The 23,493-nt window shown below is 39.7% G+C and overlaps 2 protein-coding genes across 3 annotated transcripts; both read right to left on the reverse strand.

Annotated features, from left to right (window-relative positions):
- Positions 1-3,986: 3,986 nt before the first annotated feature.
- LOC115685682 (B3 domain-containing protein Os01g0234100-like) lies at positions 3,987-7,279 on the reverse strand. Its single transcript, XM_056305062.1, has 8 exons — positions 7,113-7,279; positions 6,941-7,024; positions 6,758-6,835; positions 6,258-6,289; positions 5,973-6,129; positions 5,677-5,883; positions 4,942-5,032; positions 3,987-4,862 (listed from the first exon to the last, which is right to left on the reverse strand). The coding sequence occupies exons 1-8, from the start codon at positions 7,161-7,163 to the stop codon at positions 4,129-4,131; spliced, it is 1,434 nt and encodes a 477-aa protein (XP_056161037.1). The 5' UTR covers positions 7,164-7,279; the 3' UTR covers positions 3,987-4,128.
- A 4,183-nt stretch (positions 7,280-11,462) lies between these two features.
- Positions 11,463-18,335, reverse strand: LOC115685683 (uncharacterized). Of its 2 annotated transcripts, XM_030610769.2 has the most exons (7): positions 17,876-18,334; positions 16,036-16,093; positions 15,695-15,775; positions 15,546-15,581; positions 15,165-15,404; positions 14,948-15,089; positions 11,463-12,522 (listed from the first exon to the last, which is right to left on the reverse strand). In XM_030610769.2, the coding sequence occupies exons 1-7, from the start codon at positions 18,046-18,048 to the stop codon at positions 12,032-12,034; spliced, it is 1,221 nt and encodes a 406-aa protein (XP_030466629.2). In that variant the 5' UTR covers positions 18,049-18,334; the 3' UTR covers positions 11,463-12,031. The 2 variants fall into 2 exon arrangements, with proteins under 2 accessions (XP_030466629.2, XP_056161026.1); XM_056305051.1 differs by lacking the exon at positions 15,546-15,581 and having other exon boundaries at positions 17,876-18,335.
- Between the last annotated feature and the right edge of the window lie 5,158 nt (positions 18,336-23,493).

Here is a 23,493-nt window from a genome sequence, read left to right on the forward strand (position 1 = left end):
TATAGGGATGGTGAGAATCTATTTGGGCCTATCAGGGGGTTCAACGGCCTTCCGGAAGAGGGTCCTGGGTACGAGATATGGGATCCTATGGAGATCGACCCACCTGACGGGTCAGTAGAGGATCCTAAGCCCGAGCCCGACCCTGTTCCCAAGGACTTGTCGATTTTGAGCGGTCGAAGCACGGCCCTGACTCACCCTACTTTGACTTACCGACCGTCTATATGGATAGCTCATGAGAAACCTATTTGGAAGCTGACTTTTTGACTGACCCACTTATGGCGAAGTAGATTGACCCCAATCTGGTATCTTTTTGTAGGCTTTTGTGGAAGTGCTTGAAGTGGGCTTGTAAAAATGTTCCCAGGGGTTAATCAAGTAAATAACTAATGTGATGTTTTGTTATGATTGCTGCTAGTGGTTTTCCTACCTATCCATGTTTATTGTTGTTATATGGGTGTTGGTTGTTATCGCTTCCGCATGCGTAATAAAAAGAAAGATAAAAAATAAAAGGGTCGGCGACGAGTCCTAGGACATCGTATTATAACGACCATAGTGGGATGTTGCGGTCTCGTAGGGTTCGGGGCGTGACATCTTCCGCTCCTACAGTGATAGAGACAAGCTAAGGTGGGGATGCCAACATCCCACGACACCTTACGGAAGAACAATTAAGGGAGTTAGCACCAAACCCACTTTGATGGTTGCCATGAAGAGATTATTCGAGGAATAGCAGAGTGAGATGGCAAATCACCAAATGAGACATCTCTATGATGCAATCAAGCCAATGGTTGTTAATGCGATCAATGATGTCATCTCAACAACAATGTCATCTCAAGGCTCGGGGCATCCAATTAGTTCATATTGATCCAATCGAGCATGGCGGCTTCCGAGTATGTTCCTCCAATTCTTAGTCATTTGAACGATATAAATAATTTAGGCCAAGTGATCACCTCATCAGTGACGATTTTACAAAGGCTTGAAAATCCTAAGCAAATTAATTTGATTAATGGAAATGACCAAATTAGTCCAATATAGATTAATTATGTCGATAATAATATGTCAAATCAAAATATTTCACGGAATGGACCTCCAGTTGGGCCAATTCCAAATGGGGATAATGCGAAGCCTTGTGGTGTAATCTTACCTCCAAATGCAAGAATTTACCATAAAGGCCAAATGTGCCAATTAACCCTAATGTCAACAATCTCATTCAGGATTGACCTTTGAATCATGATCCTACGGTGTAGGAAGATCAAGTCTATCCACTCATAAATCCAGACCAAGTGGCTGAAATGGTGATGCAACAAATAGATGATGATAGAGGGATTATCAAGCCTGTTTATTGGAAGGCTATATCCTAACTGGGTCGATAATGTTCACTATCCTAGGGGATTCAAATCTTCTGATATTTTGCTATTTATACTGGCGAAGATGACCGATTGACCATTGAATTGGTCGATTTATTGCCCAATGTGTCTACGCCAGAACAAATGAATTCTCGAGACTTAGCTTGTTCTATTTGTCTTAATCAAAAACTGTCTTTACTATACGAATTTATCTCCTAATTCAATTTATATTGGAAAGACAATTCTATTCTCAATTTTATAAATTGATACCCGAGGTATTGATTTCAGATTTTGCTGGACTCTATCAATATGATAACGATTCAATTGATCGGTTTGTTGCTGGATTGAAGAGGGCTAGAAAGAAATGCCTTACTTCGCTCTCAAAGAAAGAATTCACAAATTTCACTATCTGTGGATTGAAATTCAATCTTACAGATATGTTTGAAGGCCAAAATTTTGTCAATTTATTCCAATTGGCAACTGGAGTGTTTAAGTATGAGCAACTATTTAAGAACAAAGATAGAGAGCCACATGATGACTCTACACAAACATGGATTTCATTGAATTTGCCGATGACAAGGGGGCATACAATTAGTCATGGCCACGGGCCGGTTTTGGCCCGGTCAAACCCGGGCCCGGCCCGTTGACCGGGCCCGCGGTTCGAGCCTACGGGCCCGGTTCCGGTTCCAACAATTTTGGAACCGGCCTGGAACCGCTGGTTCCGGTTCCGGTTCCAAATTATTTTAAAAAAATAATAATAATGAAATTTAAAAAAAAAATTCATTATTTAATTTTTTTTTATAAAACAATTTGAACTCTAATTGCCATGCATTGTAAGTGCATTGATATCTAATTACAATGCTTGGCTTTGGTGTATTGAACTCTAATTACAAGGCTTGGCTTGAGTTTTATATACAATGATTCTAATACCTCTTCATTCCCATTCGATGTGGGACTCTCGGCTTGCCTTGAACACCTTCAATGTGAGACTCTTGGCTTGTCTTCATGCAAATGCCAAGAGTCCCACATCGAATGGGAATAAAGAGACCATCAAAAGGATTGTGTATAAAACCCAAGCCAAGCCAAGCCATGAGCATATGAAGTTGTATGCCTTTTGTGGCTACGATCCTTTGCTAGTTAAGAGCAAAGGATTCCATTGGACCGCCTAGAACCGGACCGGGCCAATGGTCCGGTTCCCGGTTCTATGATATGCCGATCCGGTTCCTAGTTCTAAAATTAAGGGACCGGTCTTACCAATTCGGTTCCCGGTTTCGAGGGGAACCGGTCCGAACTGGGAACCAATCACCCCTACGATTTACATTTTGATTATAATTTATATTGAATAATTCATTATTTCATAATTTTATAATTCATTTTTTTATTTCATAATTTATTTTTAAAATTTTTAAATTACGAACCGGAACCGCTAGGGGCGGTTCCTGTTCCGGTTCACACATGGCCACGAACCGGAACCGCCGATTCCGAATCGTGGCCATGCCTACATACAATGACTCTTCATTATTGAATTTAAAAAAATCGAACCGATAGGGGTGGTTCCGGTTCCGGTTCACACATAGCCACGAACCGGAACCGCCGGTTCCAACCCGTGGCCATGCCTACATACAATGACTCTTCATTATTGAATTTAAAAAAATCGAACGATCAACGAATTATTCAATTCTTTTAAAAGGGGCATTTGTTTACATAAAAAAAAATGACCAACTTTTGACCATCATCAATATAATCAATATATGATAAACTTAATCGATGAGAGCAAATTTTATCATTTATGAACAGAATTATCGGTAATTTAAAGAGAATCAACAACTTGCCAGTGAAGTTATCAACGACACCCAACGTGAAGAACTCGAAGTTATTGATGGGAACTTTGAAGTTGATTGACGTAGTCATCAATATTGACATCGAGCAATCGACATGTGGATAACCGCTGGGTGATTATTTTTATTGCGACTATTTTAAGATTGTTGTAAATAAGTATTGTTAGATAATAGGAGTTCACGTGGAAACTACTCGTGGATAATGTAACTTCTCATAACTATTAGAAAGTAATTTTTTTTTCTTAGTAACCATTTGAAACCTTCATTTGTAATATATGTTTGTAACCGTTGATTGTAAGCTTTATATAAACACATCATACTCTTTATAAACCCGCCTCCCAAACAAACAAAATATATTATCTTTCATTTCTTGTATCGTAGCTGTAGTTTCCAAATATTTCTTTATCAATTAAATTTCGACGTATATCTTAGTTGTAGCTTTCAGATATTCGTCGTCGATTAAATTCCAGCGATATATCTCTCTATCATCTCACTTCATCGTCGATTATGTTCCAGCAAAGTGTTTTGTACCTTAATGTTGATTAAATTCCGTTGAAGTATATCTATCAATATCCTTATCCTCCAATGATATATCATATTCAGAATTGCCACAAAATCCGTCTTAATAAAAACCAAATAAAGAATTTCAGCGAAAAGTATCTCGTCGTTGACTAAATTTCGGCAAAACTACCTCTCTTTGCTCCAACCGAGAAATTTGCACAAAATCAATGTGCATTGCTATCAATTTGTCTGAAGGATTCAGTCAGGAGAATCAGTAAAAATCAAAACGGGCTGATATACACATTCCTTTTAGCAATAGACTCCCTTTTCAACTAGAGATTCACAAAACTACACATGTTGGTAAATTGTCTAACTCTTCATAATCAGGATGATCTCTTCATCTCCTCCAAAAGAACGCATGTCAAAAGCCGAAAAAGAGCATTTCACAATCACCAAGGAGCACTAGCAACTTCTTTGAATGTCATCTCGAGGTCATCACTCCCTCTGCGCAAACTCTCGATCTCATCATCGAGCTTGCTTATCGCTTCTCTTACTTCCGCGAGCTTAGCCTCGAGCCTGCTCCTCTCCTCTTCGGCCTGAGACCGTTCACTGTCCGCCTCTCTGTACCTGTTTGACCTCATCGCAAGTTCCAGGAGCCGCTCAAGCCGGGCTCTCAAAAACCCCACGTCCATGCCCATGTCTTGAAATGCCTTCAGTGTCTTGCGCCAGATATCAAATTCCTTCATTGTCGTCGTGATCCTCGAAGCCCGGATCGCGTCTGCTACGTTCACTGTCTCCGAGATTATGCCGGCGGCAAGTTTGTAGTTCAACCCTTCAAGGAGGCGACCGTGGAGATACGACTTTTGACTCCGGCAAAGCTCATAGTATTTGAGTCTAAAGTGGTTGGACAGTTCGGAGTCAATGACTAGGTCATTGGCTATTATCTCAAAGTTCTCGACGCTTCTCACGTCTTTAAAGTCGATGAATTTTTTGGAGAACCGGATTCCATCGAGGACTTCAGAGACAGGATCTCCAGGATCACTCTCGACCTGATCAGCGACGGGCAACGCAAGTGCATTGCAGGCTCTTAAGTCGTCATTTTGAGAGTTTTCTGGAGGATTTTCCTTTGTGAGAGGCTTCCAATAATCATCATCCGATATTTCGCAGGTCTTGCAGCCATTCTCTGATTCACAGTCGGAAGTGAAGAACAAAGAAAGACCGGAAAGCGACAGCCTAGAAATTATCTTGGAGCAGAAACATACCAGAATCCCCTGTTTTTAAACAGGGGTCCAAACTAAGGAGGCCAAGAGCCCCATCCACGTCATCGAAATTGCTTCGTCCCACAATGTAAACCTGAAACCAAAGTTCTAATTTGATCATCAAGCAGATTACATGCACCAACTAATGAACTAATTGATGCTAATCATGACCCAGAGGGATGCTCGCAAGCGTCTTACATACCAAATACATCACTAGCAGAACAAATCAATATCTCGGAGAATACTTCTGTGGCCCTTTCAAGAAAGTATTCGAACTTTCGTAGTCTTTCTTAATGAAATGACTAATGATGTTACGATGCATCTGTATATCACCTTAGCACGGAAGTTTTCCAAATCTTTCACTTTCTAGTGAAACCAATTTAACCAACTTAAGTGCCTGTCTAAGCCATCGAAAACCCTACTTCTTTTCACCTCCTTTAATGTAGTTCCAACCAAGCATGTGGTCACTAACTTTCTTTCAAAAATGGCTTGCGGTTCCAGCATTCCTGCTGTTTCTTTATCTAAGAGAACAGAACCCTGAAATAGAAACCCGTTTTCTTGAAAACCTACAGAAAAATGAAATCTAAAGACCTCCTATCAACATAGGGAATGTCAAATTCTTTTTGCAACCTTCTCTCCTTGCAATAAGAATTAATGGTAGAAACGGAACCGAACGCATTCTGGAGTTGTGTAGAAACAAACATTATTCATAATTGAGAATGGTCTACATATTATCACCTTAAAACGGGTTGGCTTGACTAATTGGAAAACCAATGCATCGCCCTCCTGCAAATTATGAGCAATGGAAAACCCTCTCCAGCCACCACTCAGGCCCGACTTTGCCCCAAGGTACTTGGTTTCATATCCTTTGCCAGTTTCGTCTTCTAGAGTAATAGTAACATCTTGCTGTGGCAAATGAGAGTCGCAGAATTTCTTTGGAAGACCCTGTCAACAAGAATTTTCGGGTCATTAAACGCTTCAAGCTCTTGTTTTCAGGACACTTGAACTGCGCTGGATTTAAGCATGAGACTCACCAGCCAAAACCCACCAGTAACATGTGATGGTAGCATATGCTTAACCATGACTGGATACTCTGGCGATAGAGTAGACTGAACTCTTTTTGCTCGCTCCACAGCATCATTTGCAGAATCAGTACAGAATCGGTCGTCTGTGGCTCTCTCTCTCTTTGGGCTGACATGGAAATTTTTCAGATTTGATCATTAAAGAATCAGATTCTTTCTGCCCTTCTTCACAAGAGAACTTAAAATGTGCAACAAGTTAAGATAGGCGTCACAGCCATTGCAATGTACTCAACTAACCTTTTCAGCTTACCCAAACCACAACAGATTACCTGATCAACAACAATGAGGAAATGTGTAACAAGAAGTCAGTCATTTAAGCACACGAAATGTTGTTAAAAAGAATTTAATAAGATGCAAATTTAGTCGAGCAATTCATTTCAAAGTTAAGCTTGAGACGTAACACTTGAACCGTGGCTTCTCTGACAGCTTAACAGTTTGAAGTAATCAGTTGAACAGGTCGAGAGATCGAGAGAGTAGTTGAAATCTACGTGTTTATGTTTGGACAAAAAATCCATCTTGAAATTTGGATCTTGCAAACATGGACGCCCTCTGTTTCTTCCTTCACTCACTCACTCTCACCCATATCATTTCTCCTAACTTCTCGTTCAAGCACGCCATTGAAATCACATTCCAGAGATCGAAACTTCAACGGGAGTGCAGGCACGGGACAGAGCACTAACATAGAGAGAGAGAGCGAGTGAAGGACTGAAGGAACAGAGGGTGTCCATGTTTCTCACCTGCTTATTGGAGGTTCCTTGAAGACCCAATGGCTTTCCACAGTGCAGCTTCTCCTTCCTCTTCAGCGACGTTCCTTGCTGAACCTAAGCAAAATGTCAGCAAGAAATAGAAAGAAAGAAAAACACCAAGAAAGCGAGTGACTGAAGAGGACTGAAGAAACAGAGCGTGTCCCTGTTTCTCACCTGCTTACAGGAAGTTCCTTGAAGACCCAATGGCCTTCTGGAGAGCAGCTTCTCCTTCCTCTTCAGCGACGTCCCTCGCTGAACCTAGACAAGGAATGTCAGTACGAGAAAAAAAGAAACACCAAGATAGAAACACAGACGTCCAGAGGCAGAGAGAGACAGAGAGAGAGACCTTGGAAGGTTGTGGGAGAGGTTGCGGCTTCTCGTCCTGACGAATCGCCATGAGAGAGACTCCTCCTGGTGGAAAGATCGCGACAACACGAAGGGCGTCAAAGGCATCTGCGGACGGGGACTGTGACGGGCAAGAATGTAAGAAGAACTGAGGAAGATGGGAGGACCGTTTGGTTTCGCTTTTGAACAAAAAAAAAATATTAGTAATTGCCGTCAAACAACTACTCATCACGCCTAGAAGTGGGACCTACCCTAGTATCCGTACTTGGTAGGCTTGATTGGAGCCAAAATTTGAAAATAGTTCATTTCTGGAGTTGCCAATGACAAAAATAATCAGACCAAAAAAATGAAAAAAATAAATTAATAAAAAAAAGTGTAATTTCTATGAGGGTAAAAATGAGGTGAGAGGAAAATCACGACTTGTTAGGATAATTATTCTGATAAGGCCCTTACGTTTAGGACCTTAAAGGAATGTTACCAGCATCATCGAAGTGTCAGTATGATGCTAGAAAATAAATTACAACAATTTCAGGTTTATTACAATCTTTTATCTCAAGTTAAGAAACAAGGGTATTCAACCTTACGAGACTTTAAAGTAATTTACTATATGAAATTTTATGGAACCATATAAAAGTTTAAGCTATTATATGAAGACGTAATTTAATATTTGAATATTCCAATACTCCCACTTACGTGTAGGCTATAACTCAGGAGGAAATAGAGATCTAAATTTGAAGTCGGGACCTTTTGTTCCAATACCATGTAAAAATTTTATAGGGCTACTACAAACTATTCTAAAAGTTTAAGTTATTAGATGAATGCATGATTTATTATTTGAATATTCTAACATACTAAATGTGAAAAATAGGTACTAACTTGTCGTTTACAAGGATTCACACGGAACAATCACTGAGCATATGTACCATCACTTACAACAATTTGAGTTGTATTAGTATGCCATTGGTTAGTATCCGTATCTTCATGTAACAAACTCCATAGCCAAGCTACCACATATAAGTGCAATAAGTTACGAGTACTGCAAGTAAAATTACGACCTATAAAGTTAAATTACTACCTAACTGTGTGATCCACCTTGGGGTGATTATTGATAAATTACACCAATCCAAGAATATTACGGCTAAAACGGGGATCAGATTTTTTGCTGGGGGACCCTAGAAACACCTATCTTTGTTATCCAAATCCTTTTGTTATAAAGAGATTGCATACTCATTTCGAGCAGGATGGGCCTGACTTACCACCATTGGAGGCATGCTAAATAACTTGCCAAAATTTTAAGAGCAGTAATAGGGCTATCAAACTCAAACTCGTGTCATGGTATATTTAAAACTTGATTTATTCATGACGTCTCATTCTATCATAAAAATATTTTAACGCACTGGCAACATATTGTTCAATGAAAATGGGCCAAGTCGTGTAAGTTGTGCTGCTTGGGAGACGTGTTTGTTTTTATGGGAGGCTTGATTATGTTAAGATAAATTTGCATCGTTTTCGAGGTCATGTTTTCGTCTTGTCTCTCTGGAATCGATTACATTGAATAGCAAATTACAGACCTGCCAATAAACAAAGCCACGTCATGAATTCTCAAGAAGTGTAGGTATTTCCCACAAATGAAGCATATTTAGTAACACGTCTAGAATTTGCCACCTCACAGTGTAATAAAGTACAACTCAATCGATATTGAATTTGATAGCAAATTATTCCTATCATTGTAAAACCGCAAAATCCATGTAACTTGGAAGACAGGAGAGAGGATAAAGTTCAAATAGTTCGTAAACTATGTAATGTTAGGCGTTTCTATCCAGCTCTTTATTTCATAGCTAACCCAATGTGTAACTTTTCTATGGCTATTTAAGGACGATGAGTGCAAAATGGATAAATGTTGGGTTAGTGTAAAATTAGGACATAAGGTTTTGATAATTGGTCAATCGAGGACTTAGGTTTTAAAAAAGGGCCAATAAGGTCTCAAGTTCAGTATTGGTAGAATTTAGGGGTCAGAGTCCGACGTGGAATATTTTAGTCATTTGCCACGTATGATTTCATACTGACGCCTGAATTCCATCTAGGGCAAGCTGGAAACCTAATGGGCGCTTTTTTAAAGCCTGAAGTCCTGAAATGATTAAGAGTGCGTTTGGTAACTATTCTATTTCCAGAAATAATTTCTATTCAAAAATGATTTTTTTTATTCCATTTCCGGAACCAATTTCTAAGCATTTGAAGGCGTTTGATAATTGCCCAAAATTTCTATCCTTGGAATAGAAAAAGAACAGAAATGCGTTTGGTAACTGCACAAAATTTCTTTTTATTAATAATATTTTGAATATTTTAATATTTCTTTCTCTCTTTTTTTTCCTTTTTTTCTTCTTCTCCTTTATTGGCCCATGGCCAGGTCGCCGTCACCGGCACCGGCGAGAGCGTCGTGGCCCTCACTGGCCATAGGCGAGGGCCACCCTTGTCGGCGAGAGCAAGGGCTAGACCCTCGCCGCCGCCCTCGCCGGATCTGGAGAGGGTTTGACGAGGGCGACCCTCGCCCAAGCCGCGAGGGTCCAACCCTCACCAGATCTGGCGAGGGCAACCCTTGCCACTTGCGGCCTGGGCGAGGGCGGCTCGCAGCTTAGGCAAGGGCCGCCCTCACCCAGGCCATGAGGGTCCAGCCCTCGCTCTCGTCGATGAGGGCCGCGACGCCCTCGCCGGCCCTGACCTATGCCAAGTCGGTGTGGCCGGTTGCCGGCCACATGCCAGGAAAGAAGAAGAACAAAAAAATTTCTTTTCTATTTCTTATTCTTGTTCCCAAAATCAAGAATCAACTTTTTTTTTTATTCTTGATTCTATTTCAAAACTAATTCTGGAAACAAATTTGTGCCCAGTAACAAAAAATTTATCAAACGGATTTCTATTCTTTTTTTGTTATCGGGGACAAAATAATAGAATCGGACACTATTTGGCCGGTTATCAAACATGACCTAAAACAAAACCTTAAATCCTTAATTGACCAAAGCATAAGTCTTGTTCATGCATTTATCTTGAATAATGTGTATTGTAGGGTTAGTGTTGGGACAAGGGCAAAAATTGGATTTAAGATTTCGATAGTTGGTCAATTGAGAACTTAGGGTTTTAAAAACGGGTTAATTAGATCTTGAGCTCACCATCGATGGAATGAAGGAATCGGAGATCCGACTTGACTCCAATATGGAATATTTTTAATCTTTTGCCACGTAAGATTTATGACGCTTGAATTCCATCCACAGGGAGCTGGAGACCTAATTGGCGTTTTTTCAAAAACCTTAAATCCTCAATTGACAAAAGGCCAAAATTCAGTCCTGTTCCTGCATTTATCCAGAAAAATGTCCATTATATGATATTTACCAAAGGCCAAAATCTTCAATTTATCAAAATTAAATCTTAGATCCTCAATTGACCAAAGGCTAAAATCTTCTAAAAAATGGTAAGAGTTAAAAAATGTGCACAGGGCACTATAATCTCATTTATAATTGAATTTTCAAATCATTGACTACACATAACATGAGAAAAGTCGATATCCTTAAAATTATAGAATTTGGTCTAGTAGGTACTTCATAAGTGTTCTAGGGGCACTCTAGCATTTTTCTTGTTAAAAGTAACACACGGACAATCGAATGCGGCCTTATTAGTACATCGATGGACCCCGGCATCCGCATAAGACTTTTCCATTTATTGGGAGCAACAGATGGGGAACATGCTGCGCAAAATCTGGCTTTACAATCTTGAGACAAAGCTTTGGGAGGCTAAAAAGATGAGGAAAAGAATAGGAAACATTCCTAATGAACTGAAAAGAAGCACAAGTTTTGATGTTACAAGCAAGAGAGTCGGGCCCTTCTATGATCTACCAACAGAAACGATCCTCGATCATGGTTGGTTATAATAACGGACATACATCGTAGTTCATATACGAGGATGTCGAATCACTCAAAAACTCGGGAAATTTACGATCAATAGGGGAGATTTTCTTGTCAGATTCGACAGTCATATCACGTTCGCGAGGAGCCGATCCTTAAGAATACGTAGAAACCCCTCGGTCAGGGATCTCCGGTGGAGAATCCATGTAGAGTTTAGCTATCTTGATTTGGTCCAGAAACTAGAGTTTATGTACATAAGCACCATATGATAAACAAATAGATAAAATTGGTCTTCAAGGACCTGTTTTTTTCTTTTAATTAAGTAAAATGAAAAATACTTTCCACCAAATTTTAAAGTATTATTCATATTTTAAAAAATTATAAAGAGCATACATATGAATTCACGTCACAATATGTACACGCTAAAGCTTCAAGAGATAATCACAGAACACACCGGATGACTCGAAAAACTGTATTTCATACGCATACTCGGTCACAAGAAGTGGTCATTTACATGTGAATCAACACCTCTACACAGCCGATACACACTTGATAACTCGAAAAACTGTAAATCATAGCCATTCTTGGTCACAAGAAAACAGTTATTTATATGTGAATCCAACGCCTCTACACATCTCTATTTACACTAGTACAGCCGAATCTCCTTCAAACCATCAGCAGTGATCCCGTAGTACCCGTCGCTAGTAACGAGAATCGTCTATACTGCTATTTCACACTTCAGTGGACCACACAGTCACACGCATCTTATATAGTCGATGAGGAACACGATCATTCTTACATGGATTGGACTTGTCTATGTAAGATCCATTCTGTCATGCTTTTCTGTACACTTCATGCCAGAGAATTACCAAGCATCAGCCTTTATATCCACAATACCTTTGGTTTCACAAGATGTCATGCCGAGCTTTCCGTAGCGGACGATCTCGCCAGTTTTCTCACAGAATTTCCAGCAAAGTCATGCAAAATTTTCAGCAAATGTTCCCGAGGCCCCTGACTGTACCTTACGTTACAATCTTGACCTGCGTATGGATTTGATATCACGAGATGGTGACAGCTTCCGAGCACAAGCATATGGTTGTCCATTCAAAGAACCAGAAAACTTAATGTCCCAACCCTCCACGTTCTTGGGTACGCAAATGTCGAACAGCATCTGGCCCAATATGCTGTGCGCGCTGATCCCCGGGGCATTCTGTGCAAGATTGGAGGACTCTTTTCGCTCATTGTCGGAGGACCCAGAGGCTGCATAACCGTCGTTCACTGAACTTGGCAGGAAGAAATGGTCACTGGGTCCTGTGGCAACCCTTCTTAGGCTCTGGTTGGAGTTCACAGCTGCATTTTGGAGGTCACATATCAACTCCGAGATCTCGTCGTACTTGCTCCCCATTCTAGTTCTCTCTTCCTCGAGTCGCTGGAATCGTTGGGAAAATATGGAAGCCGCCTTTGCAAACAAACTGGCTATGGCGGCACGATATTGGATTGGATAATGCTTATAATGACCTGAAAAGCCAGAGATGAGAATTTAGAAGGTCTATAAGCCAGAGGCAAAGTAAAATCTCCCTTGTCATTTAAACATGGTAGGCTTCCTCGGATCACTTGGCAGGAGCCAGATAAAAGAATGTGGTGGTCTTCAGGGCCACGTAGGTTGTATCAACATCATGATTTGTACTCTGTGTTTATTGCAAGAATGAATGTTCAACCATCAAGGGTGCATTGTGAATGAATGTATTTTGCTATCTACGGAAGGGATGTATCAATATGCATGATGCATATGTATGCATGCACGTACATATTTATGCATCTATCTACATGGTAGGCATATTGTCTATATATATCTATGGTTTGCATAGATGTGTTTACATGTAAGAAATAGATATAGACAAACATAAATAAGAATGAGATGAGACTGTTAGATATTGAGCCCAGGTTGGAACATTATGACTGGAATTCATGTTTTAGATCTAAAAAGACATCCAAATAGACAAGTGCTCAAGATACCATACTGCGAGTTACTTATTTTTTCGTCAAGTTCTTTTACTTCATCTCTCAATCGTCAATATAGCACCAAGTGCAGGGTGCACATGCAAGTTTGATTTCAAAGGAGTTTTCAGTTCTATGCTAGTAGGGAAAGCAGAAAATGTGCTTGAAGACGCATTAGGTGAGCAACTTTCTAAAGAACCGTCTTATTATTAGAATCAGGCCAACCAAAAAATAGCATCATTCAAAATATTTTCAATAAAATGAGCAAATTACTCAACACGACTATAGAGAAGTGAATTTAAGAAACGCAAACAAAATCCTGAGAAAATTCATACAAAGAAGAAACTTTCTCCAGATAAACGCATTCTCATTCTCTCTTTTATTCAGGAGAATAGTGAGACGATTTTTTCACAGTGGCCAGAAAGGTGTTAAATCAGGCACCTTCGATATAGAAAAAAAGGTATATATATGCCATTATGGTGATATTATGTGCACAATGCAAGAGGGGAGGAAACCTGGCCAAACTGAAAATTGAGCCAACCCAATCAAATGATACTTTGGTCCTATTTTTATAAGGTTCAGATTTCGGTTCTTGATTCGATTTTGGCTCTGCAAGCACAGAAGTGCAAGGAAACGAAAGGTCTAAGAATACTATACGGGTGTTTCGTTTATCTTTTATCTTTTGGATTTTGACTTTTCGATATTCATTTTAATGCTAAATGTGTAAGTTTTACATATATACCATGAACACCTAAAATTATTAAAAGCATAAAAACATTAACGTCTAAAGTCTACACAAATTTTTCTGAATTTTGATTTGACAGGAATTTGGAATGAGGCTTAGTGGAGAGGGCTTTAAAGCCCCTTCATGCGACCCCACTAAATTCCGGTTCTCAGTTGTTAATTAAGTTTTTGCTTTTACAGACACCTGCCAGCTTGTCCTTTTTGAGTAAAGTCAACGGTAAGCAATTTCCCACATCAAAGCAGTAGGTCACCTACATTTCTCCTCTCTTGAGCAAGGATTGATCCACTAGTAAATGCTTATGTACTCCAGGACCAATCATTACCATTGAATACATAATACCTTACAAAGAATAAACTTGATGGTTGCGTTTAATCCAGGAGCACCTTAACCGTCTACACCAGGAGAACTTAAAAATTTGCATCTCTCTCCCTCCCCTGACCCCCCCACAAACAAAAAACAAATAAAATACCCATGCACAAAACCCGACATCCAAAATTACTCATCTCCCTCTTTTCAACCTATATCAGATCTAAATTTTCAAAACTCTACCTTTCTTATTTCTCTCTTTAAAGATGCACTTCCTGTTTTCAAGCTTATAGATCCACTCTGGCTGCACCTTTTGTTTAAAGCTTTGACAGATAAATGGCTGAATGTTATTCGGTAACCGAGCAAAGCACGAGAAAAGGTATTTAAAATATATTTCTGCAGGTTATGTTGTTCTTTCAGGTTTTCAGCCACTCCTAGGGTTGGCTGGCTTCTTTCCACCTCCCTTGCTTGCCTTTCTATAAGAAGAGAGGGTCCCAAACCAGCGGAAAAAACAATGAGAGAAATGAGTTAAACCTTCTTACAAAACCAGTTTAATCAATTCTACCCACTTCTTATATGTGCAAGTCGGGTCATGGGCTTGGTAGGAAAACTCCTAAGTCCCCACCATATAGTTCTGTTATATTCACTTTGTTTACATGATATCGCCCAGCCATTTTACCCTCCTACCATGCAAGACAAGTTCCCAATGCAAGAGCAGGAATTTTCTCAAGCATAATAAACAAAGAAATACGGGAAGTATAACCTACCACCAAATATAGAGCATGAACTTTTTTTCATGAATAAAACAAGAGCAACTATTAATGATAATGTCCTTACCAAAAAAAAAACTATTAATGATAATGTGACATAACAGAAGACAGTTCTGTAACAAACCATTGTGAGAGGAGCCACGTAGCTTCACAAGCTTAACATCTGCACCAGAACCTCGTAAATCCTCGGCAAAGGTGAAGATCGTTTGATAAGGAGCAAGGTTGTCATCTTCTGAGCATAAAATGAGATATGGAGCTCCAATGCACTACCGATGAGGAAAATTTATTTCAGAAAATAATAAAGAAAAGCAAAAGAGAACTCATTAAGCAATTCAACTTACAACTGAAGAATGCAAGTTTTGCCAATACTCAGCACGCTGGGCTCCAAACCTGGTAAGATACAGAGCATCTAGACCAGAGGAAACACCTTTGACTATCAAAGAGGCGACTTTTGCTGGTACAGGCCTTTTTAGGATGGTAGAAGGCAGAGTAAACCGAGAACCAAAATCACTGGTAAAATCTACTGGACCGGAATCAAATATGTGCCCAGAAACACAGTTTCTCACCAATCCATATTTGTCCTTCAAGAAAGAAAATAACTTTCAGAACTACATATGCATCATAAAAAATATTGACAAGATATCAAATGAGATAGACATGAAAAGGGGAAATGTATTCGACATTTGAAAGCCTCAATCAGAATAAAGGGAGCTTATGCATACCCAATTCAGCTGACTCTCACATGGTCTCTCGATGATCTGCTAGAACAGCATGTATTTAGATTATCTTATTGAAACATGAAAACTGAACACATTAGTGAACACTTTAAATTTATAAGTACTAGATCCAGACAGACAACTGCTGGACATACCTGAAAAACCTTGCTCATACAGGCCTTTGAACCCGCAGAAAAAGCTGCAAAGACTACAGGACATGGCTTAATTTGTAGCTCCTGCAATCCCACAAAGACTAAGTAGTATCACTTTACCGTCGTCTTAGATTTTTTTTCAACAAGGGAAAAAAGTCGGAGCGAAGCTTCACATAAACAAAATAGTGCTACACACAAGGAAGAGAATTCTACCATAGCAAGCCCTAAATTCTATAAGATAACATTAAATTACAACAGATACAAAATACCGAGATAGGATCAGCACAAAAGTTTGTACAGTATACAAAACAAGCACAATTTGTTGCACTATGACGAAAACTAACCTTGAGAAGCTCATTGAGAACAAAAATTGCCATTGACATTGCCTTCTCAGAAGCAAACCTGTAAAAAACTCTCATGATTTAAGCTTTGTATAACCCAGAAATAGGGAAACTCTCCCACATGCGAAATGAAAGCCCAGAAGAAAATTCCACATCATTTTCTTTCAACTGAATATTTTTCAGCAATTCCAACAAACAAGAATCCCAATTTTGTACAGCAGATAAATAAGATGAGGAGGCTCTACTTCATTGAACAGAGCTTTTGCAATTAGAGAATCAATAATTGGTAGAAATTACAACTCACTTCAAGAAATTAAAAGGCTAAATATCTAACTTCGCACTTTGCCGTGTGTTATTAAGCTAGAGATTTGTTGCTTTCATGATAACATAGTTCACCATTTGCGTTCTTCAGGGGGTATGAGTAATGCGGCTACATTCAAATATGTGTGATAACTGATAAGTATGCATGAATTTCATCAGCATTGACACGGATTACAAATGCCAGCAGATATACTCCCTATAGACGCACTAGGGCAGCAATACTATGGCCAAATAGGGTCCTTCACACGACTACATTTGTGCCCCACAATCTGCAGCTAAAAAGCAACATCTGCAAGGTTATTAGACTTCCTTCTCCATCCTCACCCACATTTTCAGAATTTAAAAATAGCTACTGTACCCTGTAGAATGAGAACGGTGGCCAATGCGATATACCAATTACCTAACACTTTGGCCGTGATGATACAATGCAAAAGTTAATCATGTTGAAGGAATACAGTATAATCGTCCATTCTTTGCATCTTTCCGTGGTAAGCGTATCTTGAGGTAAATTACTTCCCTGGTCATTCAATTCTTGCATTACTTACAATTAGGTCACTCTACTTTCAAAATTTTCAATTAGATTATAATACTTATAGTTTGAATTGGATCACTCCGCCAAAAGAACTAATAGAAAACTGTAGTGACATATCATATTTCCATGAAGTACCATGTCAGCTCTCCCAAACATTTCTCAAATGGAATAGTAACGCAATCAAACAAATTGAAACTATTTCAAAGTAGAGTGACTACACTGAACAGCATAAAAGTATAATATTATCATCAAAAGTGGTTCCTTGACTAACAGCTTTTACCCCTGAAACTAAGCTTTTCAAAATCTGGATCCCTTTTCTAGAACTTCACCCCATTCAACAATTCTACCTAGATAATTAATATGTGATACTTGTGCGCATGTCATACTCTCTTCAACCGAAACCGTCAAAAGAAACTCGAGTATCACATGGATGATAGACAGGCTAATGGAAACCTATAAAGCAGATTACTTTCAACCGAAACTCTGTTCTTTTCGCGTGATGCCTAATTCCAAAAGCCAATAACCATTTTTGTCTCATTTACGTGCTTTAAGACAGTTTTGCACCTCTTAAGAAAACATAAGAACAACACCACATCTGGTTCCGTTTCAATTGATCCAAATACTTGCTCCATCCAAATTTCACATCAAGTTTCCAGACACGACACATGAGGCCACGAAGTGTTACATCCTCATACATAGCAAAAAACAATAGCGATCTTCAAGCTTAAGATAAAAGAAAAAGGTTGAGACTACAATAAATCATCAACCTAATGTCCCAAGCTTGCTCGACTGACAACCCTCATCTACCTTAACAAATCAAAATCGTCGAAAATGAAGCACAAGGTGCACACAATTGCACAAACCAAGCATCAAGCTCAGCTCAAGTCAGAATCACACAACCGACATACGTCTCCACGCTGCTACACAAGAAAAAGAAGGAAAGCACGGTACTGAGAAATTCCACTCGAAGCAGAAGAAAAATCAACTCACGCGTTCAAGAACCCGGCATGACAAACGAGGGAATTCCACCCAAGAGAGGCATACAGCTCCACGTAGCTCCTCAGATGCCTCTCCTGAATCGAGACCCAGGCGAAAATCACCACGACCCCTCTGAACCCACTCCCTCTAGCACCCCAATAAACACTCCCACCGCCACCCACCATCTCCGAAACAGCTCCGACGGCCGGCGGAGGCGATGAATTTCGAGGCCTTGGCCCGGAACAAGAAGTGGGTACGACCAATCTCGTCGTGGGTAGGGAGCGATTCGGTGGTTCTTTGGTGTCGCCACAGCCACAAGCGTCGGTTTGGTGAAAATGGGAACTCGTGCGAGACGATGCAGACGGGGCCAGGGGTAACGACGCTTGGGCTTGAATGGGTGGTGGGCGAGGAGAGGATCATCGATGGAAATGCCACGTCCGATATTGCGTGCCTTAGGATAAAGCTCGCGACTTTGGATCAACGTTGTTGTGGTGCGTGTGGCACAAGGTCAAATGAATTCACCTGTGAACATGGAGAACGGTCGAGGGGCCGTTGACGATGACGACATCCGCAAGAGTTTCCTTGGAAGGAATAATCTTTTCGATTTTTTTTTTATTGATTTCTTGTCGGCGGTCTAAATTGTGAACAAAGAAAAATTAATTTTATCCTATTTTTTCGCGTCGGATCATAATCCAATTAGGGGGAAGGACGCCTTGGGCATATGGTTCTTCTCGCTTCTCTTGATCCCTAAATACCTTTTTTTTAAAATTTTTTTACTCCCAGATTTTTGAAGTGAATATTAAGATTTCTAAAGATTAACGTATGATTATACATGTCAAAAAAAAATTTGAACATTTCGAAAATCTTCAAGTATTTTGAGTTGGATAAAAGTCAAGACACGTGAATTCCACAACGTTTGCAAAAAGTCAAAAAGTTAAAAAAGCAGACATCGAAGGTCATGTCCCCATTTCGCCACGAAGTGTGTAAAAGCGATCAATCTGAACATTTTTTATTGGGTAGGACGATATATCAACGCGAAACTTAACTTGGGAAAAACCATAACTCATCGTTCGAAAATAAATGGTCGATTAAAGCTTCGTTTTGTTTTGTGGAAAATTAAATTTTTTTCCTAATAAAGTTCGCTTGAATTGCTTACAAAAATGGATAAAGGGAAAAATATTTTTATCGTCCATGGAAATATTTACACTTATATTGTTATTTGTAATGACAACTTTTTTTTTATCGGTTAATTGTTTTAAGAGATACAAGCGATCATTTGTAAGAAAATATTTTTCAAATTATTCATTTTTCGCATATAAAACGGGGCTTGAAATGTAAATTATTCTAATAATCGGGCTGAGCTCATAATGGGGCCTAAATTTGCTATCCAAGCGTGGCTGAGTTGAGGACAAATGCGAACCAAGGCTTCCTAATAAATACGAGAGATTAATAACTAAATAGATACATGGATGCAATTAATTATCCGTGTGAAGTCACATTTAGAAATCAAATTTAGGTTTCGTTTATTTCGCGAAAAATAAATTATTTAAAAAATATTTTTCTAAAAACGATCTCTTATATCACGTACATAACAAATTAAAGAATGAAAAATCCCAAACTGGTACACCTGTGACAAATTCTTTGGTTAATTATTTGAGTTAATATCACGAAAAACTTCAAACTGGTACACATATGACAAATTTATCAAAAACTATTTTTTTGACCACAAAAAACCCAAACTGGTACACTTGTGACAAATTCTTTGGTTAATTATTTGAGTTAATACCACGAAAAACCTCAAACTGGTACACCTGTGATAAATTTATCCAAAACTATTTTTTTGACCACAAAAAATCCGAACTGGTACACCTATGACAATTTTACGCTGAACTATTTTTTTGACCATAAAAAATCCCACACTGGTACACTTGCGATAATTTTACCCCTGAACTAATTTTTTCACCACAAAAAACCCTAAACTGGTACACCTGTGATAAATTTACCCTCTATTAGTTTTCGTTAAATTTTATTGTCAAATTGCTAAGTTTAATGACATGTGGTAATTGACAGGTGTACCGGTTTTGGGTTTTACCCCTTTGTTTGTCACATGTTTACAAATTTGTAATTTTTCATGATATTAATCCAATTTAATGGACACTAACGGAGGGTAAATTTGTCACAAATGTACCAGTTTGGGATTTTTAGTAGTCAAAAAATTAGTTTGGGGTAAAATTATCACAGGTGTACCGGTTTGGGGTTTTTAGTGGTCAAAAAATTAGTTCGGAGTAAAATTGTCACATGTGAACCAGTTTGAGGTTTTTGGTGGTCAAAAAAATAGTTCTGGGTAAAATTATCACAGATGTACCAGTTTGGATTTTTTGTGATCAAAAAAATAGTTCATGGTAAAATTGTCACAGGTGTACCAATTTGGGGTAGTTTGTGATATTATCTCAAAAAAAAATTATGGCCCTCAAGTAAGCGTCATATGAAAGTTATGACACTTATGATGTCCTTATCCCAGCAAATGGAGAAGCTGGTTTTGTTTCTTGTTTATAGAATTGTGCAATGCGCTTGTCACGGTCGGGATTTTTCTTTATCCATTTGAGGATGGGTTTATAGAATGGAGACACAAGTTTAAACATAAAGGATTTGGCCTTTGGAGGAGCAGGTTTGTAATTAATATTAGGGGTGAGCGGTTCCCGGTCCGGTCCGGTCCAACCCAAGAACCGGGAACCGGATCGGGAGGATCGGTTCCCAGTTTCTAGGACTGGGAACCGGACTGGCTAATCTTGGGACCATGGATCGGACCGGACCATCAGTCCGGTCCGGTTCCAACGGGACCAATTACTTATTGGTAAAGGCAAGAGGGAACCGGGAAGCATTTTCGAGACCAATATATGAAAGCATTTTTGGGTTGGTCCCATTGGAACCGAATAAAAATGAACTATCAAATGCTTCTTTTGTTATTCAAATATATATATTTAAAAAGTAAATAAATATATATGAAAAAATTAGAAATATATATATATTTATCGGTCCGGTCCGGTCCGGTTCCCACCCTAGAACCGGGAACCGGACCGCCCGGAAACCGGTTCCACTTTTAGGAACAGGGAACCGGACCGATATTCTCGAGAACCGGACCAAACCGGTCAGTCCGATCCGGTCCGGTCCCGATTTGAGCGGTCCATCTTGCTCACCCCTAACTAATATTGCAACTTAAGATGAGTAAAGATGACACAAGTTGGGTGTGACGTTGTAGGGGTCAAAGCTACCATGTCAAGCAACACGTAATCATATCTTACCTATCTTAATTCCTAGTGGTTTTAGTTATTATTTTTAGGGGTGTCAATAGCTCGGTTCGTGTCGAGAATCGTAGAGACCCGACCCAACCCGAAAAAATAAATGTCATTTGCGACCCGAATTCCTTTCTTTTTTTTTCTTTTTTGAGTGGGGCAATGGATGGTGAATCAAATTTTCCAACACAAAAATTTCCAACAAATTGGCGGGAAGCAATCACCCAAAGTAAGAAAGGCACCACAACTGGCACCACAGTTGTAGGAAGGTTGCATTTGCTGATTGAAGCTTTGGGGAAAGAAGAAGAAGAAGAAGAAACGGCTGGTTTTAACTTCAGTCGCACCTCATCCAGCATTTTCATCTTCTTTGCCCTCCAATTTCCAGTCTTTGCCTTTTGTTTTCACTCAAAATACCACTCACGACCATGCTTCTTGCCGCACGGTGCTCGGACCCTTCCGGCGCCGGCGGAGGAGTTTGTCGACACGATATGTTCCGAGTGGGCTAAAAGGTAATTGTTGCGGGATTGGATCTCTTATTCTAGGAAAAGAGATATTGTCAATATTGTATTTTTTATCTTACTACTTATTTAGGACTGTTTTCCTATTTCAGGTTGCTTGTTACCTTTGTTGTAGCAACCTAATTCTGTATAAAAAGAAAGAATAATGGCAAAGCAAAACTCACGACAAAAAGGAGAGAAATACCGTGAGAGATTTGTCCGAGGACGTAAGCTTATTGCTGAACCTCGTTAATTCTTGTGTGTTATTTCTTTTGTGATTGTCTAAAATTCAACATGGTATCAGAGCGAGTTACATCCTACTGATTTTCTGGTGGCTTGCTCGTGTTATTGCTGCACACTGCTTCAACATGGATTGTTGCAATTTCCCGTTGGTTGTTGTTTTTTTTTTATTTGCTTTGAGTCATGGGTGATAAAGAGCAAGCTATTGCGGAGTCATCAAAGACCGTTGTGCGGGAGGCACACAGTCGCCGACTCACGTCCTTGTTGCTTGAATGGGAGGAACTTTCTGCCGTGGTCCCGAGCTGTCATGATTGCCCTTGGTGGACGATCTCGATTGGGTCACATCACTGATCGAACAAAAATTCCTCAAGAGTCTGATCCCTCTTTTGAGGAATGGCAAGCCAATGATCACAAAGTCATGACATGGCTTTTCAATTCTATGGAATCTCAAATATATGAGATCTTTGCCTATTCTGATACTGCTCAAGCTCTGTGGGAATCTCTTGATGAGATGTATGGCCAAGCTAATAATTCTTCTCGAATTTTTGAATTGCAGCAAGGTTTGGCTTATTCCAAGCAAGGTGCGAATCAATCCTTTACTGAACATCTGGGTCACATGAAAAAACAATGGGATGAACTCCGCCAATATCGACCTGCCACCCAAACAATTGCTGATTATATCAAAAGAGAAGAGCAAGACAAAATTTTTCAGTTATTGGCAAGTCTTAAGCCTGAGTTTGAAGATACCAGGAAACAAATTTTATCAAGTCCCGTGCTTCCCTCCTTCAATTCGGTGTGCTCTACTGTACAAAATGAGGAGACCCGCAAGCGGGTCATGAATTTGGCTCCACCTCCACTCACGGCCATGGGGGAAAACTTGGCCCACAATGCTACAATCACCACTAGTGCCGCACCAAAAAATCAGCAAGGTGAGTCTAGTGCTTTGGTGTCCAGTGTGCGTTTTGCCAAGGGAAAATCCAAGAAATCAGTTCGCTTTCATTGCGATCACTATAATCGTGATGGGCAGCACTCTAAAGACCATTGTTGGGTTCTTTATCCACACCTTCGTCCCACCAAAGACAGAGGTCCGAATGCTCAGATTGCAGTGCATAGTAATGGGGTAGAATTTCAGACCCAGCTTGGAATCTCTTGCACTTCAAGTCCAGCAATTACTTCAGACCCATGGTTAGGGAGAAGCTTCTTTTACCACCTCGAACACTGCAAATCTTGCTAAGGCTTCGGGTAATGTGTATGTTAATTCTGCTCTTTCTCACACTCAGTTTATAGTTGATTCTGGGGCCACAAACCACATGTGTCATTCTCCCTATGTATTATCTAATATTACTTCAAGTAGCTTACATCCTGCTATTACTATTGCTAATGGTGGGCAAGTTCCTACTACGGGGAGTGGACAGCTCCAATTTTTTTCAAAACAGTTTGAGGCTTTATTGGTCCCTACATTATCATCTAATTTGATGTCAGTCAGTCAGTAAGTGTGCTAAACATTGGAATTGCAATGTTATTTTTACTCCGCAAAAGGTGCTCTTCTAGGATCGCACTACCAAGAGGATGATTGGTGAAGGCACACTGAAGAATGGGT

The sequence above is a fragment of the Syzygium oleosum genome, unplaced genomic scaffold, assembly GCF_021117445.2.
Source record: "Syzygium oleosum isolate NSW1041296 unplaced genomic scaffold, Sole_v2.1 Sole_v2.34, whole genome shotgun sequence".
NCBI lineage: Eukaryota > Viridiplantae > Streptophyta > Magnoliopsida > Myrtales > Myrtaceae > Syzygium > Syzygium oleosum.